Here is a 15,055-nt window from a genome sequence, read left to right on the forward strand (position 1 = left end):
AATGGGAATCTAACATGTGCTTTTCTATCATACGAGATTTATGAAATTCATCTGATAATATTTGTTTTCATTTCACGTTGTCTGCGGTGAACTGAAATGAAGAATTCGTGACGAATTCGCTCAATCTTATATGAAATGTAAAACGAATTTTTTTAACATGGGTGAAAATTAGCATTTTTTGAGCCAATCAAAAAACTGGGAAAAGATTCATGAAATGGTTTTGATAATATTTCTTTTCTTTTTGCATTGTTGGTGACAAAGTGAATTCGTCACGACTTCGATAATTCTTAAATGAAGCGTAAAAACGAATTTTCTTTATCCTGGATGAAAATTACTATTATATGAGTCAATAATGAGATAATGTAATAAAAGTTTGTAGGCAGGGAAATATATAAAAGGAAAAATAACGGATATTATTTAAAATTATTAAACAGTAAAAACAAACCTCTGTTTGTGATATATACAGATATTTATTTACAGGTAGGAACGATTACATATGTATGTACATGAATATACAACAGAAAAGTGATTTTTAAAAAATGTCTTCCAAGCAGGACAAACACAGATAGAGTCTTGCATGGTTTAGATATTTGGCATATTAGCTGCCAGAATAAAGAGACAAAATAAAATGAAGAAAAATGAATAAAAAATAAAGCTAGGAAATGCAAAGAACAATTACGTTTTTATAGTTTCATTTTAGATTGCATAGAAATTACATCAAAATTAATGGAAAACCCTGCTTCTTTTAATGGATTGTAATCGCTATGTTCGTTTGCATCTTTGTTTATGAAGACCTAACGGTCGAGTGTGACCTTTAACTATTTAGCTTTGCCCGATTAGCACCAAATTATACTCCCGTGTAGAAATATGACATTAAATCAAAATAAAATTTTATTATTTCTAAATAGTTGTGAAATCAATCATTTCAGATAAATAGATAAAACGTGTTCGATCGGCAAGTTAACTGAAATATCTTATACATACATCACGGTATTCAAATGACCACTGGGAAGCATTTTACAAATTCGTCAGTTCTACCGGAAGTAAATCAAAGTGGGATGTTTCAACTAGTAATTTAAGCGCTAAAATGCTGAGAATAGAATGTTCCTTTTTCACTTCATGTCTTCCTCTGTCAAACTGCAGGATTTAATCCAAAAAATACGATAATATCATCTCCTAACTTTGTTCTCATATTGTATGCGATCATTGTTAAAACAATTCTAAATTAGTAAAATACGTTGAAATATAAACGAATATAAAGATTTCATATCGAAATATAGATAGAGGCGAAATGATAATATATGGTTATATATATTTGCGTATATTTTTACCGCTGTTTATTTAAGTTTCATTGTACAATATCTTATCATTGTATTAGAATGCTCCTAACAAGGGGAAATAACCCTGTCATACACATGAAACGGTCTGCTCTCTGTGATATTATTTTAACAGTCATTTAAAGAGTAACATACACTTTAATAACAGTTTAGAGTGTATGGGTGGTTATATTAATGATCAATTAACCATTTCGAAATATATTTTCAAGACATAAATTATGTCTTAATATCTCAATATGATACAAAATGTTGTGCTTGCTATAATTTAATATAGAAGGCACATGATAGTATTCGTTGCTCTGTCAACAACAGGGACAATATGCATACATGTCCTGGGGCATTTTCGCTGTAAATGTTTCGAAAATTAGTCATCAATTGAATTACGAAAAGTATAAAAAAAATATATATTTACAAAGCAAATTGACGTAAATAAAGATTAAGCATATTATCTAATTACATTTGTGACTGGCTGAACTATCTTTGCTGAAAGACGTTGAATGAGGTTTAACGAGGTATTCATAAATCGATAAATCTGTTGTAAATATAAGCATGCATACACAAAACACACAGTTCACAGATACAAGAATAACTGTTACAGCACTAACTATTGAATAAATATGATACAAAATGTTATATTGTTGAAGGAAAAATCTCTTTAACATTAACATTAAAATTGCACTGTTGTCATTAAGACAAATACAGCTGATGATGTTTAATAGTATTATACTAAACAGAAAGTAAACAAAATATATGAAAATGCATAATGATATGGTACAGCTTTCTAATAAGATATCATATCAATATTACACCACCATATCAAATTTTGTTTGATATTTAATGCATTATTATATGTAATAATTTATTACAGCATAAAATAATAAGGTCTTGCATCAATTATATAATATCAGAACTTGTAATACATGTACTATGTAATACTGTATATAACAATAGGTAACAAGATATCACCAATGATACACAATGAGGTGAGTGTAGGAGGCATACAGTCTATTTCAGAAAGATCGCAAGATGTTAAGCGATCAGTAAGCATTACAACAATGTCATTACAAAAGAAGCTAGGATCATGGTAAGCCCTGCCTTTTTCGTTGTACCACTGCTGATTAAGGCTGTAAAGGGAAAAATACTAAAGTCAGTTAAAGATTCTACATCACCTACAGCGTAAAACAAAAACAAATGTATAAAATCTCACCTACGGTAAATTAATACATGTATACCTAATTATCACTAGTAGCGACCCAAGAATGATGATAAAAAGACCTAACGCTAAGAGTCGAAGATAGATCCAGTCTAGGATAGACTTTCTTCGGTATACTATTAATGATTTCTACACTTTGAATCTTAAACAGTATTTAACTGCTGGTACTGTATGAAATACAATATACTTTTCCTGTTTTCATTCAGTTATAATTGCTCGTAATCGGAGATGTAGGAATTTTAACTATTAAGAAAGGCAATAGAAAAGCATACATGCACGCTAAAGATTTCGAATCGCGTATCTCATAATTAAAACTAACGGTCGATACAAGACTAATCCGAAACGTTACATACAAGAAAAAATGATGCTGTAAAACAACTGCCGCCACAATTCGAGCGGAAAAGGTTAAGGTTGGCAAACTCTGATCAGTCGGTCAGTAAGTACCCTGGGTGACGGGCACCTGACTTTTGGCTCCTCCCCTATCTTCTATTGGCTAACGAACACAAGATCCAGCTGTCAGTGATATATTTATTCAAATTGAGGGCCGAGACACTGAGTTCCGTGCTTGTGTCTGATGCCCCAGATGTACGCACGAATTGCTGATGTGTATGTGTGCACGAAGTCCAGAAAATACCACAAAAAAACGTTTGCATGCGATTCTTACAAACGTTTCGGAAACTGTTGACAATTCAACCCTATCTAAACCATTGTTTCTTAACGTTCCGTTAGGGTTATATACGGTACTAGTTAGTGTCAAAGATATAGGATGTACGGCAAAACAAGTCATTTTTCATATAAAGATAAAGGACCAAGCTTAATATAATCTTGCTGGCATATTCCTAGCAAATTTCGGTCACTGAAACCACTGAAAAACTTATCTAACTTGATTAAGTCCATGGTAGAACGTAGTTGATCTTGATGAATTACCTCGAGGCTTATTTAAATATTACACACCAAAATCCTCAAAGTTAACCCAAAGATCTCAAATGTCTTTTGATCATCGGTAGCTTCAGAATCAACCTCACTGAGATAAAGTGTAGATTCAGCATTCTTTGAGAGCTGTCAACCTAGAACATTTCCACTCGCGTTGTACCGGCAGTAAACTTAATCTCATAGTTCAAAGTGGCATGTCTTCTTGGTAAATATTAAGCAATTTTATCTCCGAATAAAGATATCAATTTTTTTTTTTCGAAATGAATGTCTTTATAATAAGAAGACGTAGCTTATCTTGACATTAAGAACATTACTTCAAGATCTACGGAACTATCATCAGACAGCTATCACTTTCCCCAGCCCTCCCCTAAAACGACAAAGCTGTGAAAACAGGATACAATTTAATGTGCTTCTGTCGCTTCTAACTAATACATAGCATGTTTCCTATGCTGCTTGTCATTCAATTTCAAATTTCATCAAGAGCTAAAAGCAATTAGACTGTACATTTCCTGTTACAGTTTATAGAGTTGTATCATTTTCATTTTTTTTTTACTAGCAAATCAATTGATATCTATATACTAGTATATATTATATTAATGTAATCACAGAAACATGGATTGATAATTAGAGCAGTAATGCGAAAATGTTTATTTTTCTCTTCAAAGTAAAAACATAATAGTAAACGTACAAGCAATTAGGCAATTATTATTAAAGCATTAATAGCAACATACGTTTTGTATATACAAACGAGCCATTTACAGCACAGACAATAATTCAGGATATTTCATTTTACTAATGGGGGCGGCATGTTATTAAGGTATACTTACCTGTAGTGGTGAATCTCGCAGGGGCAAATGTGCTCAGGAAAGGGGCGGGGCTTGTATCTATGACGTCAGTAGAGTACACATAAGCGGGATAATATGTAGCAACGAACAGCCATGAGCATAAGCATATTACAGTTTGCTAATCATCTTATTCAAATCAGGCGTGTTATGTCGGCCAGTTAGCGTTAGTTGCAAAGTATTATACATGCAAATACAAGTGATTAATGGTTCCTGACTACACATTATCCTCTTTATAGAATGAAGTGTAAAACGAAATAAGATGGAGGGAGTAGGGGGAGCGGGGTACATTATGTATAAGTTGAAATACACAAGCAATCAAAGTTCCACGACTGTTCCTATATCTTAACACTTCCTTTGGAGGTAGTTATATTTTCGTACTTGCGCGTTCTAAAGCTATGAAAAATATAAAATTTTCTGCATTCAAACATTTCTCGTAATTTGATATCCTGTAAGTCAGAGTTCCAATTTTTTTTTGCAAAAGCGGCTCGGGTCTTTTCATATCACTATAAGAGAAAATGACGGAAAACAATTAATTATTTGAAGATTGCAAGAATAAATAAAGGAAAATTATCTGTGCAAATATATGAACAATAGTGAAACTGTGTCCGTTGATAACTACTTACCGTCCTCTGTAGTAGTCAATGTGATTGTCGAGGTGGTGAGGATTGGTGTTAAAGTGGAGTTAGAAATGAAACCCGAAGTGGTAGTTGGAGTGGAAAAAGTTAAAGTGGTAGTGATAGTTGTTGTAGTAGGGAAAAAGTCATCTGCAACAAACATGGCGCAGGCGGTTAGTTCAAGCACTAAACGTATACGTAAGTGTGATGTTAAAACATACGGAAAATCATCCATTTTCGTGGGACTCCAAATTTGTGTTTTCTCTCAAAAGATGCTGTGACGTGGGTTTTTGACTTCTAGGATTAAAACTGCCGACAGAAAACCTGGGTAATTCGCAATGATTCGATTAAAACGACACCGTTACAAGATACTACATAGTCAACGAAACGAAAATAACTCGAAACGAAAATTGATGATTTCCACAATATTGCAATTAATTAGCTTATTAATTAGAATTTTCATTTTTTTTATACAATTTTTCACATTAAGATAGATACACTTTAAAACGCTACGATTGTTTTTGATTTTTTTGTTATTCTTTTTAATACACGAGTTTGTCTTTCGGACAGAAAATTAATCCTTTATATTGATGCATTAAAAGTCAGCAGTTTTCTACCATAAATCACCTGTAGTGTACTTGCAATCGACTATTAACATTTAAAAGCAGGGTTTTATAACAAAATATCTTAGGTCGGCTTTACTTATAAAATTTATAGAGGAATTTGATTTAAATATAGCCTGCTAATGTCCCGAGAGACATTCCAGCTTAAATGACATTAGTAATCAATCAAGCAACATGAGCTACACCAGGTATGAACGAAATCAATTCATACACTAGAGGCTAGTCATCATACAAGTATATACAATTACCTTCATTACTTACGTAAAGCCTCCGCCCCATTTTCCATGTTTTTGGTTGTGACTATTAAATTCATTTCCATTTTTAGAAGATTTCATTTTAACCAGTGCATTTAGACAAATCCATATCTCTGCACCTCATCAAATCGTCTCGATATCTCGAAAAAAGATTCAGTGGTATCACACAGGCTCTGATTAAATGAAAACCTACCATGATTATGCGCGATTTTCCTCATTTCTCATTTTTCAAAACATGTTAACGTGGAGGTTAATATTTTCATATATTAATCTGAACCAACGGCTGTATTTATTTACGGTTTTCATAAAAATATGTTTGTAATTACATATATTCTAACTTTATTTTTATTACGTGTCATTTTATCTTTTATGAGCTTCTGTTGTTTCAAGATGTTTTGGTTTCATCCATTGAATCAACATTATTTCGCCAAACACCTTCATCCAAAGAAAGCCATGCGCATATCTGTATAGATGCATTATTAAAGGGAAAATTATGTATACAATTTTACATCATTCTTAATTCTCGTAATGATATGAAATAAACACAACTACAATACGTGTTTGTGGTTAAGAATTTGCCGTTCGTATATTTTCATTATAGTGAGTCCGTCGTCTTTACCAATATGTAGTGTTAACATGAAAAGCAAGCTGAAAAGCGTAGCATTTGCAAATTATAAATGAGATATGTTATTTGCGAAAATTCCATGAGAGTTTAATATATCGTTTTAAGAAATTTTGAATACTTTACCTCCAGTCCGTGCTGTTAAAATAGTCAGAATATGTTAAAATGGAGATGTAACAGGGTTTCCTGAGGTTTTGTTGTTGATATTTCAAAGTATTATGTTACAGCTACGATTTCTCAAAACCTAGCGCACACACTGCATAGGCCAAATGTTGACTGATTTAAATCGTAGAAGATGCACTAATCATCATATATTTCATAATTTAGTGCATTATCGTAATGAATGAATATATAAATAAAATCTCTTTTTTTTTTGTTGGAAAGCTAAGATAATCCAAGATAATCCAAGAATAACATGATAACATTTTAAAAAACAATTGTAAAGGATCTCTGTAAACGGGCCCCTGAATATTTTATAGAAGTTTATATGTTATAATTATTTACAAAATATTTTATCTGGATTTTTAAACAAAGAGGTATGACCGTATATAGGATCAAGGCAACTAGGAAAGGAAATGTCCGTAATAACAGCAGGCCCTAGCAGCCTCACGTCTATATATGGACGAACCTACTGTATAATCATAGAGGGGAAAGTTGTCCGCTATACTTACTGGTGGGCTTGATGATACTCGAGTATACCAGGGGATAGATAGTCCGAAGGTTCTGCACAATAGTGGATCTGTAGTTGAAAGTAATGTCAGTTACTATTGAGAGACCGAGAGAAAAATCTTAAACTTGATTTTGTTGTTTAGGATAAAATCACTTTCATGAATTTTCTATTAGGAATCTAGCAGCAATCCGAATTGAAAACTTCTTTAAGATAGATATTTTATACTACTTTATACACTAATACATTAATTTATATATTGATATTTATTTTATACGATACTTTAGCTCCTTGAGCTTAATATTTTCCTTAGGGATTATCTGCAGTAAAGGAATTTCTTGAAATATGCAATGAATAAAAGATAAGTAAAATATCTTACACAAATTGTACTTGTTCGCGCATGCCAGGTTCCGGTATCCAGTTGAACCTAACTTCCTGTTTATCACTGTTTATAGTGTGTGTCAGTGTTGGTCCGTTCTGGCATGCGATTGTCTTAAAGTTACGCGCCTGTTGGGGGACAAAACGCCCCCATGCTCGGGTGCCACCAGAGGGCGTCCTGGCCTGGATTATAAATCCTCGAAAGGGTGTTCCTCGTCCTCCTGCTCCTGGAATCTGCTGATTTGGCTGTCCTCTGATTACAACTGAAACAAAAAGAAGTTTATTTTAATCATAACTACTGCGCCATCAGAGAGACAAGAATAATGTTCCTTTGCACTTTAGGAATTATGTGGTTGTTCAGTAATTAACTTTCCTCTCAAAAGAGAATAAGGTATATTTAAATGTATCTTAAACTACCAACTAATCCAAAGTACGCTAGCACATCACTCCATTCAGCCAATCGAATGAACAGTCGATTGTACAGTGTTGCCGAAGGAGTAAGACAACAAGAGTGCAATCATGTAGCACATCACTTCTGGTTTAAAGGACAATAGTATCATCATCTATAGCCGTTCAATTTGTTTATTTTGTGGAACTGCATAGGTAGCGAATTGAAAAGTGACAAATGTCCTGCATATGTTCGGATCAAGTGTCTCGTTAAAACACAATTAGCAATAACAAGCCACACAGTAATATCATTGTTTGAATGACCGATTTGTTTAATTCCCTGAAGATGAAGATTTATCCCATTTATTCACATGTCTCCAACAGGTCTGCACCTGCTGTCGTCATTGCTTGACTTGTAGTAGGATATTAAATTTGGATCTTATCTTTTCCCTTCTCGCAAGAGAACAATTTGCTTATATCTACCAGGACATATCACGCTACCGCGTCCAGATGTGGTATTGCAGTGTGGTTGCCCTATCAAGTATATATTACTGTAATCCATAACGTGATGACATCGTCCTTAAATGATTTTATTGTGTTACAAGAATGTAAAGCAGTACCAAATAAATTCAATTTGAAGAGTGAATTCAACATCCTTATACATCTCTTATGTAGTTTCTGAAGTTGTATGTTAGCATGTGTTTATACAGATAAATAATGTCCCCTACAGTTTTGATTGACCAGTGTTGGCAACATGTACTTATTCAAACGTTTCGGTTATGGATATGAAGACTTTATCGAGTAATTCACACTTTTAGTTTATTGTAATAGTTAAAAAAAAGATTGGTTTGCTACCGCATTTACTCATTGAAGGGTCTCTTGCGATTCCGCTTTTCATATTACTGTATTCAGTCGTGAAAAAAAACCCCCAAAAAACCACTCAGGACAGACGATATCATTCTTTTAAAACACAGTGGTTGCTTCCCTTAGACATCATTCCTAAATCATTTCAATCTGTTCATCCTCAAAATATAAAACCTTATTTTTATATCGCCACTCACTATTTCTTGTATCTGAAAGCTGTTTTGATGAATTTAATTAATATTCGTACTTTTTTCTGCAATATCTCAATCTCATCCTGTTTTAACAGTATGTTTTGCGCCCCAAACAATTTCATTATTTGTAATATGACAAAATGAACAGAACAATAACAAAAAGCATGCGTAAGCATTTGCATGCACCTTTCTTCTTGAATACGTTCAGAGACTATTACTAAAGGGATCCCTGCATTTATGTACAAGTTCAATCACAATTTACATATCCAGTCACCAATGATTAAGTGAGACTAATCCAATACTTATGTGATCTATGTATTTCTGAGTCAGACATAAACGTACCTACCGGAAACTCCTTGAGTAAGATAGTACCAGTCGGGAAAGTTATGATCATAGCAACACACAACTGGATACCTAGGACGATATGGCTATACACGTAAAATACAGGTATATATATATATATATATATATCGGGCAGTTACGTGTGATTTGATGTACCTTTCTGGCAGTAAATCCATCAAATTACATCACTGAGCATTCTATCTTCTACGGGAAATCCTTGCTATTCCCCCGGGCTCCCAATGACCCCTTCCATTCGGAAACTTGCATGAAACATCCAGTAGCGATAGAATGATATGGTTGTTTTGAAGAAGAGTAGTAATTATGATTATGGAGTTTCGTTGAAAAACTAATCCGAGAGACACTAACGAATACAAAGTAGAGAACAGTATCACAGGAAGAATAAAGTCAAAATTCTCATTGTTAAATTCTTAATTGCTTTGTAAGATACAAACGATCTTCCTGTGACAACTCTGTATTTCAACGAGCCTGAATGAGATCAAATGAAATATTCGTGACGAGTTTACTTCATGTTTAATGACAAGGAAAAGGCAATAAATTTCTCTCTGTAACATAGACATGACAAGTTTCTGAAAATATCATATTAGACTCATATGAATCATAAAATGGCAACATTTTCATCATATTCCTCTTTTCTGAAGTCATATGACAACACAACTAAGATAATGAGAACCTACAGTAAATCACAGATCAGCTAGGTGTAATTAAACCTGTAATTGCAATTGCTGATATGACACTGATAACAGTTTCAAGACGTGAAAAATGAAATGTTTATTTTATGAATAAGCAAGATGGAATAAAAAAAATAATAAAAAAATAACAACATAACAAAAAACAAATGGCAAAGAGCATTGTATGGAACAAATGAAGTAACTGAAGGAATAAAACAACTAAAGGAACTAATCACCTGAAGGAGCTAAAGAACTGACGTTTCTAAACAACTGAGATAAATTAACAACTTAAGGAACTAAACAACACAAGGAACTAAATAACTCAAGTAACTAAACAAGACAAGGAACTAAACAATTCAAGGAACTAAACAACGCAAGGAACTAAACAACTCAAGGAGCTAAACAACGCAAGAAACTAAACAACACAAGGAGCTAAATACCTCAAGGAGCTAAACAACTCAAGGAACTAAACAATTCAAGGAACTAAACAACGCAAGGAACTAAACAATTCAAGGAGCTAAACAACTCAATGAACTAAACACCACAAGGAACTAAATACCTCAAGGAACTAAACAATTCAAGGAGCTAAACAACTCAAGGAACTTATCAATACAATGAAATAAACAACTCAATGAACTAAACAGCACAATGAACTAAACAACTCAATGAACTAAACAACTCAAGGAACTAAACAACTGAAGTCACTAAACAATTCAATGAACTAAACACCACAAGGAACTAAATACCTCAAGGAACTAAACAATTCAAGGAACTAAACAATTCAATGAACTAAACAGCACAAGGAACTAAATACCTCAAGGAACTAAACAATTCAAGGAACTAAACAATTCAAGGAGCTAAACAACAGAAGGAACTAAACAACTCAAGGAACTTATCAATACAAGGAACTAAACAACTCAATGAACTAAACAACTCAATGAACTAAACAACTCAATGAACTAAACAATTCAATGAACTAAACACCACAAGGAACTAAATACCTCAAGGAACTAAACAACACAAGGAACTAAACAACACAAGGAACTAAACAACACAAGGAACTAAACAACTCAAGGAACTAAACAACACAAGGAACTAAACAACACAAGGAACTAAACAACACAAGGAACTAAACAATTCAAGGAGCTAAACAACTCAAGGAACTAAACAACACAAGGAACTAAATACCTCAAGGAACTAAACAATTCAAGGAACTAAACAATTCAAGGAACTAAACAATTCAATGAACTAAACACCACAAGGAACTAAATACCCCAAGGAACTAAACAATTCAATGAACTAAACACCACAAGGAACTAAATACCTCAAGGAACTAAACAACTCAAGGAACTACACAATTCAAGGAGCTAAATTACTCAAGAAACTAAACAACTAGGGGAATTAAACAACTCCATCTACTAAATAACTGAAGTAACTAAGAGGGTAATGTTGCTATAACATTGCTTTACTATTTATAAAGAATTTTGTCACATCCTTGAATTAAACAGTTTTCGCAAATACCACATGAGTATACTATACGATACACGTGTATGTCCTCGATATACTATGTATATACACAGACATGTCGCCGATCTGACTCTGGGTACCCTCGGGCCACAGTGAACGCCGTTTGTGTACTAGTAGTACTTGCAGCTATAATTTGTCGTACTGAGGTCATATCCAGGAGAAGATACATTTGGTTGACCACAGGAAATATCTGTGTTTATTTACTACACAACCTTATACGGTAAACCGATAAAGATGTATACTAGTACTAAATAAAAACAAATACATCAATCCAATTCAATGAATATATCAATATACAATTTAATGAACCCACCAGACAAATATATCGGTAGTTTTAGTAATTTGTGGAAGTAAGGAAAACTAATACGTTTGGAAAACAGAAAATGACTTTACGATGGCACAGAGTATATAATATAATTAAAACTGAATCCTTACACTTGGGAGTATATGAGTTATAGATGTCACATATTAAGTGAGTTTTACATTCATTTATAGCTTTAGCGAGAAAATACGTGAGCCTAGCAAAAAAGGGTAGTTGTTGAGTAAGCATTTTCTTTTTATTTCTTATGCACCAGTAGTGTAAAACGATCATTTTGCTATGTTTTTATTGTTGTTCATAGTGTGCCCTCATTTGAACGATTTTAAGTTGGACTTATGGTTTCGTTATTATTTTGTTATTCAGGAGATTAGAATCAAAATAAATCGTTATCAGGAAATGACCATGTTTGACGGTAAATGTTATATCAATAACTACTTCCTTTTTTCAATGATCATTATATACTGTCTACTTCATGTTTTCAATGACATTACTGTTGTAATTTACCGTCATATGTGATACAGCTGTGTTATTTACGCTCACTCTTCCGGGACATTTGGTATTGTTCTGGTTTCTCAAGAAACTTCATATTAATTGATACTTTGTTGATATTTTACGCTCGCATTATTCATTTTGAGTTAGAATCACGATTGCTATGTGATACATTCCCTGCATATGTTTTGTTTTTGTTGATTTTTTGTTTTGTTTTTTTCCCATTCATGCCTACTTCTTGTGTTGTCGTCACCTTAATGACATAAATAATATAAAAACATAGGTACCTTGCATAGTCGGTATAGTATTGTTTTAGCCAACATATTATCTTACTGCCAAACAAATAATGTATGAATCTCTGCAAATCAAGTTCTTTTGATCTAATTTCTTTGCTCTTTTGTGCAATAGAATTGTAATTTCAGTTTTTTTTTTATATATATAGATAAGTTCATTATCTTTGTACAGCAATGAGATTAAAAATGAAAAACTCCAGTCGTTGAACTATAACTATATATAGATATATATATTTTTTAAGTAACAGAAACCCAAAGAGTTCAATGTAGCATTCAAAGGGTATTGGAGATCATTGTATTTCCCCTTATATTTGAGTGTAATAAATTGTACTTAATACACTGAAATACATTATATTGACATGACATACCTTGTATGGGTCTCTGCTGACACGTTGACGGGTTCTCGCACGCGACATAGTATTGTTGAGATAACAAAACACTGTATGGGGCCTTCTCCTGTCTATTTGGGATCCTCTGTTGTGTTTGACGTTCACGGTGGACGGGCTGAAGATTCACACATGCCTCTGTCTGTGTGGGGGCTCCCTGTGGGTAGCTGTTCACACCCACACCAAATACACCCATTAGAATATAAACCAACATCAACGCGCCCATAGTTTATTAAAGATCGGTATATTTCCGCAACGAGGATTATATTCTATATAAAAAAAAACTTATTCGAAAAACCACCTTGAAATGGACTCCAGCAATTTTTACTGCAAACACAAGTTTAAGGTATGTTCAAATTCACCGGAAAGTTACCATGAGATCTGCTTTCATCCCCAGTTCATCCAGAAACCGTGTCTTACCGATACATGTTTACTTATTTATCCTGTTTCCTTGACATATCATCACCTGTATAATGTATTTGCGTTTTCCGATCACATGGACATCATTTTCTTATTTCAGCCAATAAAAATTATCGTTAGTATTGAGTCCGTGTAAGTAAAGTATCATTTGTGACAAGAAGGACGACCCTTCAACTACAGGTGATATGATTCAGGTTTGACTCAGATGAAGGCAATTTGACTTCCGTGTATAGATCTGTATACACATACAAGAGCGATGGTTAGGGGTATTAGTGAAGACGTGTCTGCTTGTTGTCTACTTCAAAAAATATAAAGTATCATTCCAATGATTTTTTTTCCTCTATTCAGTTTTTCATCAAATACATTTGTCTTTACCAGGATACACTGTCTGGAGCAAATCAAGATATTAACTACAGTGTATACGAGATTGAAACATTAATGCAAACAATGGAACAATGAATGATTGCAAAGAACCTTCAACAACCACATGCAAAACAAGATCAGGTTTGTCTTGCCGGAATATAAATGCCTTCTGCTTCATCGAATCTAGGTCAGATCCAAGTAATACGACAGTCTCAACGTCTGATCACATGACGCATCACCTGAATCCAATAATTCACCAATATCCATAATAAACAACACAGGTGATGATATCAAGTATTCCCCAAATCGATCCGGATGGCACCAACACAGTTCGTTTACATTTATATTTTGAAGAAGTAATTAAGTTTACGGTCACCATATCTGATACTTGGGCACTTTATGTACTTTTTTTTATATACTTTGTAGTAAACACTTACCATACATATAAGTCAAAGTATGTCATGTCCTCAAAGTGCAAACCGTGGTGGTTATAACGGAACCGCTAGGTAAATTATTAGAAGCGATCTCCAGAAATTCAAAATAAGTCAAAAACGAAGGTGATTACAACTGAAACACAAGTAAAGGTATATTAAAGGCATCAATAATTTGATATCGCAGATAAAAACGGAATATTTCCAATTGTTATAATGTGAACGACGATAAGGCTTTTTGTTGTAAAACTTTCTGGAAATAAAAAACGTTATAGATAAAAAGACTTTCCTCTGAGAATCATGTACAGTCTGTTGTCTAATCGGCACATATCGGGAAAACCGTAATATTGTTTTCAATCTTCTCAAGGTCGAATCAATCATGACATGAACACAACGCAGTTTGGGAAAGTCGGGGTGTTATTTCCGAGAAAATGAAAGTTCACAACAGTGAAATTTATTCGTCAAACTCATTTTATGATGTAACGGATCTGTCCCTTTTGGTTACGTTTTGAAAGAGGCCGTGGTGTGTTTGACTTTAATTTATCATCTCTTATGAAGTATAAGTTATTTTTTACTACCTCTATGGCTTCATGATAAATCACGTGGTCTGCTATGGAAAAGTCTACATTTTATTGATACAAGTTTAGGACTTTATATGGTTCTTGCTACCCTTTATGAAAATATTTTCAAGAAATCCAGCTTCATATGTTAATAAAATGTCATGACGGCTAAAAGATATGCAAATGTTGCTCAATTATTCAAACCGTTGTACATGTATATTTCTGATTTTTCCCCCCAAATAACGCGTATCTTTCCAAATGCTACATGAACTTTACATATGTTCATATTTGTAGAGTAAGATTGTCAG

The 15,055-nt window shown here is 33.4% G+C and overlaps 1 protein-coding gene across 6 annotated transcripts; it reads right to left on the reverse strand.

Moving 5' to 3' along the window:
* Positions 1 to 450: 450 nt before the first annotated feature.
* Positions 451 to 13,584, reverse strand: LOC117343584 (mucin-5AC-like). 6 transcript variants are annotated; one of them, XM_033906009.1, is made up of 7 exons: positions 12,956 to 13,584; positions 7,488 to 7,749; positions 7,113 to 7,180; positions 6,568 to 6,579; positions 4,952 to 5,092; positions 4,311 to 4,367; positions 451 to 2,461 (listed from the first exon to the last, which is right to left on the reverse strand). In XM_033906009.1, exons 1-7 carry the CDS (start codon positions 13,197 to 13,199, stop codon positions 2,385 to 2,387), a joined length of 861 nt encoding a protein of 286 aa, XP_033761900.1. In that variant the 5' UTR covers positions 13,200 to 13,584; the 3' UTR covers positions 451 to 2,384. The 6 variants fall into 6 exon arrangements, 5 of the variants coding, with proteins under 5 accessions (XP_033761900.1, XP_033761904.1, XP_033761901.1 ...); XM_033906013.1 differs by lacking the exon at positions 12,956 to 13,584 and adding an exon at positions 9,271 to 9,380; XR_004536042.1 differs by having other exon boundaries at positions 451 to 4,794; positions 4,883 to 5,092.
* Positions 13,585 to 15,055: the final 1,471 nt, after the last annotated feature.

This window comes from Pecten maximus, chromosome 15 (genome assembly GCF_902652985.1).
Source record: "Pecten maximus chromosome 15, xPecMax1.1, whole genome shotgun sequence".
Taxonomy (NCBI): domain Eukaryota; kingdom Metazoa; phylum Mollusca; class Bivalvia; order Pectinida; family Pectinidae; genus Pecten; species Pecten maximus.

Bases quoted from the DNA above. Each gene is read 5' to 3' on its own strand.
- LOC117343584 (XM_033906009.1), bottom strand. From the start codon at position 13,199: ATGGGCGCGTTGATGTTGGTTTATATTCTAATGGGTGTATTTGGTGTG. The intron at 7,750-12,955 runs GTATGTCATGTC...TTTTTGTTTCAG, and splicing joins TCAGCAGAGACCCATACAAG to TTGTAATCAGAGGACAGCCA. The intron at 7,181-7,487 runs GTAAGATATTTT...TTTCAACTACAG, and splicing joins CGCGAACAAGTACAATTTGT to ATCCACTATTGTGCAGAACC.